The following is a 17,678-nucleotide window of genomic DNA, read 5'->3' on the forward strand; positions in this document are numbered from 1 at the left end:
GTACTGCAGTGTACAACGCTGGTCTGTGTATTACAGAGAGCCCACCAGGAAACTGCCGTGTGACGGTGGGGGACGGAAACATTTTTATGTGTCTGTCGAACAGTTTCTGAAGTATTTGTGTCTGTCCGACAAAATCCGTTTCTAAGAATTTCTTATGGATTCATAGACCTCACACTTGCTTTTCCCTTTGTTCCCCATCCAGACTGATTGCTTCAATTACATCAAAATTCTCCTGCGGCTGAACAGCACTCATCTCTACGTGTGTGGCACTTATGCTTTCAGCCCTATTTGCGCCTACATCGTAAGTAATGACCTCTCAGTCCAACAGAGTCCTGATTTTTATTTCTCTCCACTTCTCTCACTGGCACAGCGTTTGAATTCTGATGCATTTCTTTGGTGTTCTTGAGGAATCAAGCTCTTTTATCCACCATGTCAGTATTGGATCTGTTGCTATCCAAGCGTAACCAAACGCTGCTGAGGCACTTTAGCCAGACAAGTCAACAGGGGGTACATGAGCCGTGTGGTTTTGCAGCGAGAGGGAAGCGGTAGATCTGTTTATCTAGCGGAGGAGTAAATCTGGAGTGATGGTAACCGGCAGCGGGATGACATTGATTTCAGTGAAGGGGGGTCGATCGAGCTTGGCGACAACTTGGCTCAACAACTCGACCCCCTCCCTCCTCCTGCCTTGACGTCAGAGTGAAAGAGAAACAAGAGACTTCTCAGACTGAAGATGACTTGGCAGGACTTTGGGCCCTGAACCGAGATTCCAACTCTGAGCCCGGTTGGTCGGGGTGAACACTCGTCATGTCGACAGAGTCCAGAAGTGTGTGTCTGTGTGTCTGTGTCTGTGTGTGTGTGTGTCACCCGGGGCGTTCCTACCGGCCAGACGCTCTCTGACTCGCATAATATTAACATTAATAAATGCTTTATTTTTATAGCTGTTCTCAAAACAGTTGCAGGAGGATTTTACGGGCAGCGTTACACGAAGCCGAAGCCAAGAAGATACACTAAACAATCAGATGACGGACATGAATTCAAACAAGCCCCGAGTACAACAAGTCATAATGATGAAGCATGGGAAGATTTTCCCGGCAATGGAGGCACTCTGTGCTGTCCTTTTTAAATAGAACGAGTTATTACTCTCGCTGCTCACAGACTTTTTTTTGCCTCTCTATGTTAATAGTCACATTCCCGTATGTACATTTAATTTAAAGGCTTTCTTGGTGACTGTAATTGTTCCTCCTCTCTATACCGACTGCAAAGAGGTCTCCTATTAAAGCAATTTAAGTGTAAGTGGCTGGCACAAAATCTACTGTCCCTGTTCTGTGCAATGCACTGAGTGAGAAATCATACGTCTTTTTTAGGGATCGACAGATTATTAGCTGTCAGGGAGACAGTTTACAAATATTTGGAACCGATGTATATTATATTGTACTTCACTTGATTGATTATTTCCAATTTCTGCTACTTTATACTTCCACTCCACTAAATTTTGAAGGCAAATATTGTTATTTGCCACTTTGCTGTTTTTTCTATCATTGTAAATTGATTTGAGACGGCCGGCCACAAGACGTCATCCACACTTGCAATAGTGCATCACGCCAGCATTTCCTGTTCGACCCTCCCTGTCTGTTGACGCCAACATTTTTCAAACTCTTTGCTCACTGTTTGTTATGCGGCTCTCTGTTTAAATGGTCCAACCCTGAGATGACTCAAGTGATGTCACTCTTTCAGACACAACAAATCTCCACGACAGCCCAAATAAGACGTAATACAACTGTTACTCAACCTGAACCGGCGTACACACTTGAGCAAACAATATTATATATACCTGTGTTTTAACCAGCGACAGGCACCTAGGGTTACTGTGCTCTGTTGGTGGACAGGCATATTTAAAGTATTTTTCTCTGGTGGTCCATTCATCCTTTGATACTTCTCTGTTTGTCTCACTCAGCCACACGTCTGTCTGACCTCACTGATGACATGAATCTTTAAAAAACGGGTCACAAGTGTATCATTATAAGTTTCAATGAGGCTCAGTAATTCCCTGAAACAGCTGGTCACTGCAGCTTTTAGCAAACATCACCTAAACTGTACTAAAGGGTTGCATTTCGGCGACTGTTCTGAGCGAGGAATTAATGAACATTAGCAGGCATTTATTGCAGCAGGATGGTGCATGTGGTGTTGACTCACAATAAACTGCAGCAGCTGTGTTCACAGCCTTTGACATACAGTAGCTTGAAGACCCGGCCTTGCCTCCAGACGGAGCTACTGTGTGTTCAAAGTGACCAAACTTCCCTAAAAGTCAGTCCTACTGTGTGTGTTGTAGTGAAGAAGTGGAGACAGCGAGCTGGAGGTGGCTGAGCTCACTTTAGCTCACTCTTTACTGTAAGGACAATTTAATTGGACTGTGCCTGAGGGACATTTTTTGCTGTTTGTGTCTCGTCTCCAGAACACGTCAACATTCACGCTGGAAAGAGACGAAGTGGGCGAGGTCGTGATGGAAGATGGGCGCAGTCGCTGTCCCTTTAATCCAGAGTACAAATCCACTGCCATCATTGTTGGTACGTAGAATTACACACACTTCTTCTTGTTTTCCTCCCTTTGTGTCACTTTAAACATTTGGAAAGACAAAGACAAAGGTATGATTATGAGTGGCTTCTTGCTGGGAAACAGGCTCAGGCTGTTCTGAAGCCATACTTTGATGTTAACTACCACTTTGATTCAGTAATGAGTCACGATGTGCCTGCTGATGTTGTTTGTCTGCCTCAGCCCTTCTGATAAATAGCCGGACACCAACAGACGCTGTTTGTGTTCAACTTCTTTAACAAGCAATTAGGGAATAATTGAGCTGGATATGAGCGGAGGACATCATTTGTCTAATCCCTCACTCATAAACGCTCGCTCTAAACTACCACTGACTTCATCTGTTGCAGTTAAAAAAAGCCCCCAGCACATCATTTATTTGAGGTTTATTATGCTTAATTAATAGCAAATTAACTTCTTTATTTAAAATCTTGCAATCTTTGTCTTTTTTTCCTCCAGATGGTGAATTGTACACGGGCACCGTCAGCAACTTCCAAGGGAATGAACCAGTCATTTACAAGAGTTTGGGTCAGGGAACGGCTCTGAAGACAGAAAACTCTTTAAAATGGCTGCAAGGTAAAAAAAAAAAAAAAAAGGACATCAGATTGGACTGTGTTTCTTTTTTTCCCCTCTACAAATCTCCCATTATGCACTCAACAGAGCAGATAAGCTCCAAAAAGTAGCGATCATTAGCGAGGCAAGGCCCGCTAATGCATGCAGACGGAGAGTCCTATCAGACGGCGCACATGGACTTCAAAACACAGCTCGTCTGTGTGATCTCTGACTTCTCTCCGAATTTATGAAGGCACAAAACGACTGAAAGCACAGTTCCATTGCATTGATGATAAAATTGTAACATGTCTCTGTCTCTCTGTTTCCTTTTGTGTTTTTCTATTTTAAAAACAGATCCCGTCTTTGTCGGGTCGGCTTACATCGAGGAGAGTCAGCCAATAGGCAACCCCGTGGGAGATGACGACAAGATTTACTTCTTCTTTAGCGAGGCAGGGAAAGAATTCGACTTCTTTGACAACACCATTGTGTCGAGGATCGCTCGCGTGTGCAAGGTAAGACACCTGCGGTTGGGGTGAGGTCATTGCACAAGGAGGCCGTGCAAAAGTAAAGAGGCGCAGCGGGCTTCGAGCTTCCTCTTGATAATCCTTGATACAATTACCTCAAAACAAGGCGGGACGTTCCCATGTCAAAGCACATTTGGCAACATTTAACTGAACGTCACAAGGGTGCAGACGCAATGAAAATGTGTCACTGGTGCGTTAAAGCGCTTTTTCTGTTCGACTGTGCAAACATGTTTTCAACAGATTTGGTTTCCCCGTGCCTGAATCATCCTCTCCTCCTCACCACGCCGCCCTCCCTCCCTTTTCTCTGCAATGTCATCTCCCCCTCTCCTTCCATCTCCCTCACAATGTCAGCTGCACTCGTCCATCCCTCCAGCTCTCTGCCTTTCTCCGCCAGCGCTTTGAGCTTTGCAGGCATTATTAGTATTCAAGGGTGCTTCGCAGCAATATGAAATGCTTTTTTCCACTCTACTATATGGCCTGTTTTTTGTTGCAGGCGAACTGTAGCAACTGCAGAACTCGCTCGCTTCATTTAAACAGCCGACGTCATCCCCCCTCCCCCCTCCGCGAGAGTTTAGTTGGGTCGATCACCCTGAATAATCAAGAGCAGACTTTATCCCATTTCACCTGTCATCGGATCAATTAAAACGGCTATGAACCTGCCTGATATACACGCTCTCAGCATCCCTCCCTGATTGATGCCTCTTGTTCATGGAGGCAGTAATGTGAGTAATCGTGGGGACAGCATGTAATCTTAAGTGACAGCTTAATGACTTAGTCCTGCTAGGCTGTGGCACTCGGTGCTGCGACACCTTTCGAAGCCGGCGGAGCACCTCCTGGGTTCTATATATGGAAATCAGTGACAGAAAGGCCTCCAGACTGTGGCAAGCAGGCAAGCTGTTGCTGCAGAAGAACTGTGCAATAGAGACAGAAGAATGGCTTGCTCTGCTCTATAGAGCGCCTTTATTTCGCTGGAATGCAGCAGCCCTCCTTCTCCAGACTGACGTCTTTTCAGCCCCGTACTCTGTGGCAGTACAGTAGAGATGCAGGTGGTTTCTTCAACAATGCAGCCGCGAACAGCTTGAAAACGCTAACAGTACAATGTATTGAGACGATGCAGAGGAATTCCTTCTACTGTCCAGTTTCTACTCGAAGAAATGATCGTCTGACTTCAGATAAAATTAATGTTGCACAACGCTGACCAGCTCTTGCTACTAGCTATTTTGAATTTTTGTTTTTTCCTTTCCTTCAGTGTGTCAAATAGGTTCCTGTGCATGTGAAAGGACTTGAAAGTCAGAAGCTCCTCTCTCCCACAGAAAACACTGCTCCTGAAGTGCCTTAAATGCCTCGCCAGTAGTCCCGCCTTTAATTCGGTGACTATGTGACATCACACTACGTCACCATATCACACATTTGCATAATATATGCAGAGCTGACAGGAGATGCTATGAGTTGAGCTGGCTCAGGCGTGTGTGAGCTGACCAGTCAGAGCAGACTGGGTATTCAGGAGGGGGGTCTTAAAGAGACAGGAGCTAAAACGGAGCGTGTCAGACAGAGGGGGAAATACAGTTTCAACAAGTACAGTTTCAGCTCCCGTTTGCACTGCACCCATGGATGTAAAGACAGTTATCTCTGGATTACTTAGATACTGAAGGAAACATAAACATCTGATTATTCTCAAGCTTACAGTTTATACTCGGGATCAGTGAGTCACACTGAATCTAAAGCTGTGGTAATTGTGTCTGTGTGTTTCGATTTCACCGAGTTATGACTCAGTCGAGGAAGGAGTACAATTTTGACGCAAATTGCAGCAATCAGGTCTTAAAGGCTTAAAAGTGCCTTAATTGCCTCCATGAGCTGTGTGTCGCTGCTGCTGCTGCTGCTGACTGTCGGTGAGTGGGCCCAGTCAGCAGGCTGCACCACACTCACTAACTTCCTGTTGTCTCCAGAACGCAGACGTGTACCTGTCCACCTCTGTGTCTCTGCCTCACGTCCCTCTCCAACACATCTTCCTGAATTGCTTCAGGCTGACATCCCACACTATTTCCATATTCACCTTTTGTTTCTCAGAATAGCGTCTCACGTCTGAACACACACCCGGCCCTGTGTACTCCTTCGGTGTGCAGGAAAGGGCTGAACTCAGATCAGAGTTAGGTAACTGCCAAGTACGAAGGCCCCTCCCTAGAACACACTTTTCTTGCAGCCTGACAGAAAACATGCACTCCCTTCTCCCTCTGTGTCCCAGGTCAAGGCCAAATATGTGTAATTGTGGTTTTATTCCAATATGTGAAGTATTTTGGATGAGCTGGTTCACCTCATAAGATAAGATAAATCAAGGCCTCTTCAGCCTTTTTCGCAGTGTTCCTCCTAACTACTGTTTTGCTCGGGTTTGCCAAGTAATTCTGCTTCCGAGTTGTTTTTCCTCGCCCTCTTTCCCAACTGTCCCCCTCCCTTCTTCCACTCCCTCTTTCAGTTGTTTATTCAGGTGTGCACACTGAGGGACTGTGAAAAAAGCAGGCCGATTATGAACGCTGCGTGGCACCATTTTCTTTACTTTTTGTCGAGCTGCTTCTCAGGTGGACAAACGTGAGGAAACTTGTGTTTGATACCGCACATATGAGCGAGTGTATTTTTGGAGGGTAGTTATCTGGGGGGGGGGGGGGGGGGAGTGGTCGATTTGAAAGTACGAGCTGCGCAGCGAAGCACAGCAACAACAACGGTGGACAGCTGAGAGAGCAGGAATGTGGTCTCCTCATTATGTGGACAGGCTACTACCACAGCCTGGTAATTGGCTCCCAGGGCCTGCAACATCAGTCCCACGAGGTTTCACCTCACCGTCGTGCAACAGGATTGTTTGTGTGTAGCAGAAACACAGAGGAGGAAACAGAGGAAGTTATAGTTTTGCATTTTATTATCTCCTCAAGGGCGATTCACTCCTCGTGCTGTTCTGCAGGAGTTGCTCAGGGTTTTGGAGGCCCTGCTGACGGGATAGTTTGGATCCGAGGCAGAAAAAGCTGTCTTGAGATTGGGCGAGACCACTTGTTTTGGTCACGTTCCTCCTCCTCCTCCTCCTGCTGCTGCTGCTGCTGCTGCTCCTCATGTGTTTTCCAGCTTGCTAGCTGTATTTGGGAGGAGTTCCTTGTGGTGTGTGTTTACAAGCTCTTTGATAATTGCTGGTCCCAGCGAAACCCATCTGATAACCGTTTTGGTGAATATTTGTGACAGCGTAAAAAGGAGAATAAGCATCTGCTCTGTTTGTTGGAGGAGAAGTGAGGCGTGAAGCACTGATGTTGATTTCAAAGCTGTAATTAATAACTAACCATTGTCTGTTTTCCATTTCAACATCTCCTCTTCAAAGAGCAACTAATATTTATCTGCCACATTTAATCCTCAAAATGTCCTTTGCAGTTCAGTGTAATTGCACCCAACTTAAATGGTTGGAGTTGAATCAAACGTTAAATCCTGTTTGGTTTAGATTAGTTGTCCAGTTTATTTCTCTAAAAATAGAGTCATAACTGTCACAGTCGCCACTTTCACTCTCAGATTCCCTTCTTTGACCTCAACAGCACCCTCTAAAGTCAAGCAGAGGGAATACAGTTTTGATATAACAAGCATTTAATAGTCTTGCAGGTCTTTTTTGAACCTTTCCAACAGCTGGTAAATTGTAGCAAGTCCCAATAAAAATGTGTCTTGCTTATTGTGGTCTGGGTGGAGTGGGGTCTCCACTTCACTCCTGTGTTCTTGGATTCCTGGTCTGTTGTCTCAGTTAAGCTCAGTTACCCTCTGGCTCCAGGATTGTTGTTCATGTCGGCTCTAATGACACATAGTTGCAGTAGTAAGAAAAATCAGGGACTTTAAAATCTTCATCAGCTGCATGATGCATTCAGGTCCATGCCCTTCACTCCGTATTGAGTCCTTAGCCATGTTCTGTTCTTGTTCAAACTCGTGCAAATAAAACTTAAATGAGACATAAAGTCTTCTGTAACAAACTATAACGTACCTGAACTGTTTGCAGGGTGATAAAGGCGGCGAGCGGGTGCTGCAGAAGAAATGGACCACCTTCCTGAAGGCCCAGCTCTTGTGTTCCCTCCCCGACGACGGCTTCCCCTTCAACATCATCCAGGACATGTTTGTCCTGAAGCCCATGGGAGACAGCTGGGAGAGCACCGTCTTCTACGGCGTCTTCACCTCCCAGTGGTAAGAGAACAAAGACGAGGGTTTGTAATGCACAGGCACTTTATTTAATCTGATTTGTGTTCCAGTTTATGTTTATGCAGAAACACACAGACACACACATGAATCTACACAGCTCACACACACAACCTCCAGCCAGTTTTTATTTAATATCTCCACTCAGACTTGGCAAGTCGCCTTCTCTTCCTTGGCTCGTCTGAATTCAGAGCAGCTGTAATGAGCTTAAACACTAACAGAAGCTCATGCAACCCCGATGTCTAATTAATGTATCAACAAAATAAAGGTTTTAATATGGAAATCATTCAAGCGCCCACTCTACAACTGTTCTCCAGTGAGAAGTTGCTGCTCCAGTTTCCTGAGTGAAATGATGAGAACTGCAGAAAGGATGGACCGGGTAGCAAAACACGCTGCAATAAAACGGACACACATAAAGTGCGAGACTAAATCTTTAAATCGCTCCACTTTCAAAACTGCAACAGAAGTACGGAGGAGATATCAACTTTATGTGTGTTGACAGGTATAAAGGAGCGTCGGGCAGCTCAGCGGTGTGCGCTTTCACCATGGCGCAGGTGGAACGAGCCTTCAGCGGGCGCTACCGAGAGGTCAACAGGGAGACGCAGCAGTGGTACACCTACAACCATCCAGTGCCTGAACCAAGGCCCGGGGCGGTGAGTGGTCCAGACTATATCCTGTCACAAACAATTCAATTCAGCTTCTTTTGCCTCAGTTGACTTTAACCTCGGCCTTCTACTCAAGGCCATTCAAGTAGCATCCATCTCTGTTCAGTCAGAGGAAAGTTCACATGAAATGTTTGTTTTTTAGATTCCTAATATACATTTTTATGATTATGTTTTACATTTTTACACAAGCAGTGTATAATACGATCCAGAACCAAACATATCCAGCTGTACCTGTAGACTGATTTCTGGCCTTTTCAATAAGTGAGCTTGATGTAAAGCAGATGTTCTTCTTTTCCTTTCTAATGAAAGAATCCAAAAGCACTGTCTTGCTGATTTTCTGCCTAACTGTTCATGAGTCCCTGGAGCAAAAGAAATGCCTAAGAGCTTAAAATGAGAAGATATTAGCTTAAAAAACAAGTCAAAGACTTCTTTATCGGCCAGTTCTGTCTTTGTTTCCAGATACCTCACCCCCCTGAACATTATGCTTTCAGCTAACATCATAGTCATTCATACATGAAAACATAAGATTATCAACAGACTGTGAAGAAATAGCAGTTTTGATGTTATGATGTCTTTTTATTGTGTTGCTGAGATATCTACTAAAGTTAGCATGCTAACCAGCTTTCCTCAGCCCGTTGTGGTCCAAAGCTCCTGTGTGCTAGCGGTGTAAACTATAACACAGACCACTAGCTGCATTGCGAACCGAGCTAGCTAGCCAACGGCAGCTCTAGTTAGCAGCAGTTAGCTGTCACTCTGGTGATATGCTGCCCTCTACTTGTTTTGAAAATGATTTTGAACAAAGTCACTATAAACACTGATTGCTGTGAGTAAAAAGGATTTCATGTAAACTTCTATAAACTCGCAGTTGCATTTACTGCAACAATTTAGACATAAATCTTGGGTTTAGGCACCTTGAAAGTGCTTAGATATTACTGCTAAAGAAAACAGTTTGAACGCTGTGTATCTTCGGGACCACTTGAATAAGCAGAGATTCATTTCTCATTTCTAAATTTACTCCCTCGCAGTGCGTGACCAACCACGCCCGGCAAATGGGTATCCAGTCGTCCTTGCACATGCCCGACAAAGTGCTCAACTTTGTCAAGGACCATTTCCTGATGGACAGTGTGATCCGCAGCGCTCCCCTGCTGCTGAAACGCAGCGTGCGCTACACACAGATCGCCGTGCACAAGATCCAGGGCATGGAGAGGGCCTACGACGTGCTCTTCATCGGAACAGGTACGGCTCATTACACGACAACAGTCCACTTTATGGGTTATTTTGTGGCTATTTCCATCATTTTTAAAGGAAAATCTTTCATGTATATTTTAGTGTGTTTGATTTGTTGCTTATATCCGCTCACAAATCCCCCGGCCTCCAGTATAAGTCACTTCCACTCGTCCTCTGTGTCTTCCAGATGATGGAAAGCTCCATAAGGCCATCAATGCCAACGATAAGATGCACATCATCGAGGAGATGATTCTGTTTCCCGAGCCTCAGCCCGTGCAACACATCGAGCTCGATCCTCAGAGGGTAAATCACAACTCTTGCCATCTCAACACACCTCATAATGATGATTGTCTCTCTGCGTTCGTGTCATATTGTATTTAATCTTGACTCATTTCGTACTCAAATTCGTTTTTAAGTCACTAAAAAAGTGGAAGAGCTACATTTACCGGATGCACAAACTGGTTACAGACATTTTCTTTCCACAGCGGCGATTCCATTGAGTTTTCCTGTAAGTTATAGCACCGTCTGGAGCAGAGTTTATGATCCTCTCTGGCATTTTACCCCGAGCTAAATTTCATTACCTTTCTCTCTTTATTACATAATGGCCTCTCCCAGGGCCAAAGCAGCCAAACAGCAATCTTATCTAAGATTATGTAATTCTAAGTCCAAGATGTGTTTGGTGTGTATATTCTTAGCACCAAATAGGGATATGAGAGACAGACAGAATCCACAGGAAGTCTAATATACTGGTAGATAAGATGGACTAAATTTAGCCCGTGCTTTTGGGAACACTGGGATGTGCTTTATATCAGGATCAACGTCACAGTCGTGGTGAAAATGCAGCTCTGGATAATCGTATTTCCGCACAATAATACATAGTGACTCTGTATAAAAACTGAAGATGAGGTTTTTGTAGCGGACACTTGTTCTCATGTGTTTTTGAGCTTATCCCAGGCCATCTAACGACTTGGCTGACATCACAAAGAGAGAACAGCTGGCCCGTGTTAGCCCTTTGTTTTGGTTAAGTTCTTCTGTTTATCTTAAGTAATTGTTTTGGCATTGTTTCCCTTTCTGAAATCAGAAAATCTGTAATCCAAAGCAGAAGTTCTGTTCTGTTCTGTTCTGCCCTCCGTTCACCTTTTTTAATGAGAGATTCGCCTCACACATGGCATTTCCTTTTCCTGCAGGGTCTGTTGTTTGTGTCGTCCAACTCCGGGCTGGTGGAGGTTCCTGTGGCCAACTGCTCCAACTACCTGAGCTGTGGAGAGTGCGTGTTGTCCAGAGACCCCTACTGCGCCTGGACCGGGCGGCTGTGTCGGGACGTCAGGATGGCTCCGCCGGACAGGTGAGAGGTCACGCACACAGGGCCACAGCATCCTCAGCTGCTCTGAAACATTCACTTTGAGTTTTTACTTTGAAAGTACAACCCTGCTTCCAAAAATATTGGGCCGCTTTAAACAACTTTCCCAGTCTCTTGATGCTCCTGTCCCAACTTTTTTTAAAACATGATGCTGGCGTCATATTCTGAATCAGCATAAATGTATAAAAATCAATTAATTTGATGAGTGAAACTGAATATATTGTCTTTGTACTGTTTTTAATTGAGTATAATTTAAAAAAAGGAACAGGACATCGTCTCATTCTGCATTATTTATGTTTTACACCTCATCCCAGCTTTTTGGAATCGGGGTAGACCAAAGGATAATTACTTTGACAAAACAAAACAAAAAAACACTAGATTGTCATCCATGATTTATAAGAGCAAACTGGGCCGTATGCAAGAACATTTTCATATTCTCATCCCAACTTCTCTTCAGAATGTTTCAAGTTGAATTCAACAAACTCTCCGAAGCTGCACGTTCTTGAGATTTCATGGTTTTAAATGAAGTTGGATGCTAAATAACTTATTTCTAAAGCAAAGCGGTCCATGACTACTGTGAGCAATGACCTGACAGGCAGGGAAATATTAAACAAGGGAATATTACAGCCTGTAGTCGGTGATTTTACACCGTTTGGTTCACAGAGGGGTAGGCAGCTGTCTGACCTAGAGGACCTTCCTGTTTCTCAGCCAAAAAATGAAAATAAAGAACTAAAATCAAAATTAATGAATGACACAAATCTTAAATAACTCGCCGTATAAATCTGTTTGCATGAGTGGTTCTTGCACGAGGCCCAACGTACTCACACACAATGAACAACAGGAAAAGATGCGAGGCTGATGTTACCTCACCTTACCTCACCTGAACTGCCTTTAGATGAATGTGTTTGTCACAGTGTAATATATGAACGAGCAACCAAACAAACACTTAAAATAAGTAGCAAAAGCTCATAGTCATGTGTGTCAAGAAGTAGCTTTTAACAGAGCTTTGTTCTCTGCGTCATACTGCTGAAGCTATACTCAAAGGTTTAAAATGACAGGCTTGGATTGAGAAATGCGTGCGTCCATATACACGGTGCCTCTCATTGCAGCTGCTGACCCACACCATGTTGTTCTGTTTGGTATGTTTTGTTTCAGTCACTGGCAGCAGGATGTGGAGGAGGCCGATACATCAGCCATTTGTAACAGGACACTTCCCAGCACCAGATCGGTCAGACCAGCAGCTTCCCGTAAGTGTGACCTCTGTGTGGAGTCACTTTTGATTATAGTCATGTTGTCAGGCACCTCGTGAACGCCACAACACGCTCATGAAGGTGTCACATGCAGATTGTTATGAAGGCACGAAACACTGTGCAGGTCTGTGTATAAGCATTGGGAGCAAAGGACTTATCCACCAAATCTTTAAAGGAATAGTTCAACATTTTGGGAAAACAAGGCTAGCTGTTTCCCCCCAGTCTTTATGCTAAGCTAAGCTAACCATTTGCTGGCTGTAGCTTCATATTCAACGAACAGATGAGAGAGGATTTTAGTCTGAAACATTAACAAATGAACTGATATCACCAACAGAATGTGAAGAAACAACAGATTTGACATTATGTCAAAGACTGAGATATCTTCTAAAGTTAGCATGCTAAGTAGCTACCCCTTAGCCACTTTGTTCAGATAGTAAACAATACCCTCAGTGCACGAAGCTCTGGTGATATGCTGCCCCCTATTGTTTAGAGTATGAACTAACAGGTGGCCAATTCTTACGTACTATACCTTTAAATTAAGCTAAGTCCATATGCAGTTGGTTGAATATGGATTGAATGAAATCTTAAAGTGTTTTGAAAAACATATTGTTCTTTCTTTTTTCTAAAGGTGGCTCCCACTGTAAGCTCATTACAATCCCAGCCAACACATTCAGAGTCCTGCCCTGTAAGCTGCGCTCCAACCTGGCTCAGAGGAGGTGGCGCTACAGTGACAGCGCCAGCCAGTTCCTCTACGCCACCCCGGAGGGAAACCTGGTGGTGGTGGCTCAGTCCGACAGGATCGAGACCTACGAGTGCTGGTCGGAGGAGGAGGGTTTCCGCCAGCTGTTGGCCAACTACTGTGTGAGGGCAGAACCCCGCCAGGAAAGCACCACTCTGATTGGTCACTCACGCACACCGCACATTAAGCGAGAGGAGACCATCATCCTGCCAGGCGAGTCCCGTTCGCAGCAGGTCCACACGAAGACGTACTGGAACGAGCTGATCGTGGTGTGCGCCCTGCTGGCGTTCTCCCTCGTGGTGTTCTCCCTGTTCGTCATCTACAGGAACCGAGATCACATGAAGTCCATGCTGAAGCAGGGCGAGTGCCCCAACATGCAGCAGAAGAAGCCGAGGATTGTGGGAAAGCCTGCAGAGAGTTTACCCCTGAACGGTAACACCATCCCCGTTTCCACTTCTGATCACAAGGGCTACCAGACGTTAAATGACAACTACATCTGCAGCACGCCCACCCACGAGTCCTCGCCAGACAACAGCAAGAGCTTCTCCGAGGCCTCCGACAGGCGGCCGCTTAACGTGAAGGAGAGCCACGTGGAATACTCCCCGACCTGCCCGCGGCCCAGAGTGAGGCTAGGCTCCGAGATCAAAGACTCAATCGTATGAGAGCACAGCGTTCGCTAAAGAGATTCCACCCTGTATCTCCATGAAGGATACAGGCCACCGAGCGAAGGAGAGGAGACCCCGACATCCTTCTACATCACAGCACGTCTTTTTATTTTAGCCATCTTTGTTCTGTGATCAATGCGGAGGTCATTTTTGTTTAACCATTTCCACTCCGAAGCCAGAGGTTGGTCCGGTTTTGCTGCCTACGGGCAGGAAGAGAAGCAGCGGAGGATCATGAACCGTCGCAGCTGCTAAGAGTAGTTAACAGTCTTTGTTTGAGTCATTCTCATGGCCGCTCATGTGTGTGAGTGTGGGGCTGGGCAGTATGGGGAAGAAAATAAGAAATAAACAGAAGATCTTCTCCCGTTATCAGTATTTATCACAGTATATCTCTTAGGTATGCAATATCCAACATTAATTTGTCTTTTGAGCTCCATCACTTAACACAATAGACAGTAAATATTAAATAATGATATGTTGCCCAGCCCTATCTGAGTACGTGTAAACCTGCACATGCTCTGCAGAAAAGTCTACACTTCTGCTATTATGCACACTAGAACCAAGCTACAGCTTCATGGTGACCAAGAGTTCAGGTTTAGGAGATTATAATACAAGTTTTGCCTATTCATCACGATCCACACATTACGGAAGCAAGTCAGAAGCACATTTGTTCCCTTTTGCTGAATAAATGTCACGACTGTACGAGGACGAAGACGACGAAAGATGAGGCAAACCGGGAGAAAACGCCGCACCCTGGTTATAAATCGAGCCCTCGTAACGAATAATTTAAAGGACTGCAACATTTAAGAAAGAAAAAATGATCGAAAAATGTGATCATAATTTATGCTCCAGGGTCTAACTATTGACATTTACCTCCTGAATGTACGCTGTTGTTCAAAGAAGGTCTGCTTCATTCACACATCACTGCACCGTGGACAATTTAGGCAGCCCGTTGCTCTTCATCTCTGCTCATCTGAGACAGCCCTGTTCTTCAGTATTGACCTGCAGGTACCACGATGGGCTCATAAACTGACACAGATGTCCTGTTTTCGAGGCGAATATGGAAAAGAGACCTGACATTGTTCTGTTGAAGAAAAAAAAAAACAACACAGAGCCAAGACAAAAGGAAGACGTCCACACCTCTACCATGTTCAGGGCGGCACTGAAATCATCCCGTGCACTGTGCCAAAAAAAACAAAACTAACTTGATTGTCTTTCTAAATGCAATAGTGCCATTCTGTTATGACCACTCCCATGCTTTGTGTTAGCATTGATCACTGTCGAAGAGCACATGGTGACGGAAACCAGAGTAGGGTTTCACAGAAAAGTAAAGTGGCACTAATAATAAACAAATGTGAAGGGCGAGGTTGGAGATTTCCCTAAGACTGTTAGCTTATAACGAAACCTTTCAGACTGTGTTGGGTAAAAGAATCGACTTTTCGTATAAAATCTGAACCGGGGCCAAAGGACACAGCATGGAGATCTCTTCATGTCTCGTGGTTGTGTGAAAATATTCCAGTTTTTTTCCTTCAGCTACCCTTAAAGGAGTTATATGCCTTCTTAGCAGACACTGAATCACACAACGAGTTTGAGAACATTGAGCTCTGACAATACAAACCTTTTCTAAGAGGAGACAACACAGGTGAAGATGTTTTTTGTAATGTACACAAATTAATTTTAATATTTGATTAGATCACCTAATTTGTTTTAAACATTTAATATCAGAAAACTACAAATACAAAAAATCTTTAAATTTTACCATTCTCACCATTTTTGTCCCAAAAAGTATATAATTTAACAATCCGTGTCTTTAAAAGTGCAATATGTAAGAAACATTAAAAAAAATAACTTTTATTATTAATAGAATTTGAAGAAATAACAGGTTTGGGGTTATGTCAAAGATTACGATGCTAACTAGTTAGCACTGGGCCTGAAAACCTCTGTCTCCCATCAGTACAAAGCTCCTGTGCAAGCGGTCTAAACACCAACACTCCCCCCCAGTTGTCCAGCTAGCTGCACAGCTAACTGAGCTAACATGGTAACCGTAGCTACAATCATGGATGTATGAACAGGATGCAGTTAGCAACAGTTAGCAGTCACTCTGGTGAGATGCTGCTCGTATTAGAGGTGGCCAATTCTTACATATTACACTTTTTAAAGGAAGTTTTCTCATTTTTTTTTTAATTCTTTGAGCCGTAAATCTCCACTTCAGCAGCACTTACACCAAACTAGTGTTTGACTCATATCTATATTCTGAAGATGTTTACAGAAGGGTTTGTTTATATCATTCATAGACTGATTTATAAAACATAACTTAGCATTTTATTCTTAACACATGGTGAAAATTGTTTTGTTTTTTTTCTTTTTATGGCTGTTGACAATGTTTTCTAACTTATTGAGTGATAAAAAAAAGATATCCCATAATCCACCTGTACATTTGTCAACAAAATGAAACAAGAATTGCGAACCTGGAAATGGAAATGTATGCAAATTGACACTTTTTAATCATATAAAGCCTTATTTAAACATTTAAACATTTAATTCAGACAACCTGTAACACAAAAAATCTCATTATTCTCAGTGAGTTAACAGCTGGGAAACTTTCATTATGATACCTTTTAGTTTAAATTTCTACCCTCACCTGTAGTGTCTCCCCTTAAGTGCTAATAAACCGAACTCCAAATGAGAAAGTCACAGAATAACTGATAACAACTGTCGCTGTCGTGGACAGATTATATTTACTGGTCTCTCGTCCGGCCTGCAGCTGCACGACGTAGTGATGTAGTTGCTCAGAACGCTGCATTAGCCTCAGTTAGCTCAATATAACCTCCCCCACCAGGTGACATTTCTCACATACATAGCATTCACCACACTCACTCAGATGTCAAGGCGACGTTAATGTGAAAGCACAAGTAATCAGGGTCTTGAATACTTCACAGGTTTGCACATGTCAGCGAAATTAGAGCGACTTCTAAGAAATGCAACTACTGAGAGACAGACGGCGTGGCTGCTACGGAAAATGATTTTTAGAAATCAGTTTAATACAGGGACCAGTGCAGCCATCACGCTCGACACTCTTGCACCCACATTTGCTTCGACTTTTGAGACTTAACAAGCAGATTTTTCCAAAGATGTAGGAAGCCGATAGTGTTGTGTAAATCTGAATGAGAAACATTTACACGGCCATAGGGACAATATGGCACCACATGTCTTAGAATAAATCACCAGTTCACTGTATCGATCAAGTAAGCCTACAGTATATATTCCAGTACCGTACAGAATTAACATTTTGCTATTTCCGACACTGAGCAGACGACAAAATGCTATGTAACTGCTACAAGTTGACAAAGTACTTGCATACTGCGCAACAGTGGTCAGTGTTTCCTTCTTTTCTTTGTTTTTTTTTTTTGTTGTGTATATACAGTATCTGTGCTTAATATTGTGTGTTTTAAGGGACCTTGTGCAAGATGTGTTGTAGAGATAGTCTTGAAACTAGAGAGTGAACACTGCTGATATTTTGTTTTCGTAGTGCTTTACTGCCTACTTCAGCGTAAACATTTCAACTCTTGCACAGAAATACTGCACATTTTCTCACCATGCTGTTTGTTCAGCACCTGGGCTGGTTTTTATCGAGCATGTCAAAGCAGGAGAGAGATCTCTACTTATTTTCATGTCATACTGAATTAAAGGGGAGCTCGATAATGAAGGAAGTAGGCCTTTTCACTCCCTTGCCGAGAGTTAGACGAGAAGATTGATACCACTCTCGTGTATGCACGCGAAATGTGAAGTTACCACCAGCAGCCTGTTAGCTTCCCTTCGCTTAGCTTAGCTTAGCATAAAGACTGGATATCCAGAAACAACTAGCCTGGCTCTGGCCAAAGGGAGCAAAACCCCATGCAGTGACAAC

General features: G+C 43.9%; 1 protein-coding gene across 1 annotated transcript in view; it reads left to right on the forward strand.

The window, feature by feature from the left end:
- Positions 1-15,431, forward strand: part of sema4bb (sema domain, immunoglobulin domain (Ig), transmembrane domain (TM) and short cytoplasmic domain, (semaphorin) 4Bb) — a 45,971-nt gene extending 30,540 nt beyond the window's left edge. The window contains exons 5-15 of the mRNA XM_073465180.1: positions 203-301; positions 2,453-2,564; positions 3,046-3,162; positions 3,493-3,650; positions 7,675-7,856; positions 8,371-8,521; positions 9,559-9,769; positions 9,948-10,063; positions 10,948-11,105; positions 12,276-12,367; positions 12,999-15,431. Of these exons, the coding sequence (XP_073321281.1) occupies positions 203-301; positions 2,453-2,564; positions 3,046-3,162; positions 3,493-3,650; positions 7,675-7,856; positions 8,371-8,521; positions 9,559-9,769; positions 9,948-10,063; positions 10,948-11,105; positions 12,276-12,367; positions 12,999-13,771 (2,169 nt within the window). The 3' untranslated portion in view covers positions 13,772-15,431. The remainder of the gene's footprint in view (positions 1-202; positions 302-2,452; positions 2,565-3,045; positions 3,163-3,492; positions 3,651-7,674; positions 7,857-8,370; positions 8,522-9,558; positions 9,770-9,947; positions 10,064-10,947; positions 11,106-12,275; positions 12,368-12,998) is intronic.
- The last annotated feature ends 2,247 nt before the right edge of the window (positions 15,432-17,678 follow it).

Source organism: Pagrus major, chromosome 4 (assembly GCF_040436345.1).
Source record: "Pagrus major chromosome 4, Pma_NU_1.0".
Lineage (NCBI taxonomy): Eukaryota > Metazoa > Chordata > Actinopteri > Spariformes > Sparidae > Pagrus > Pagrus major.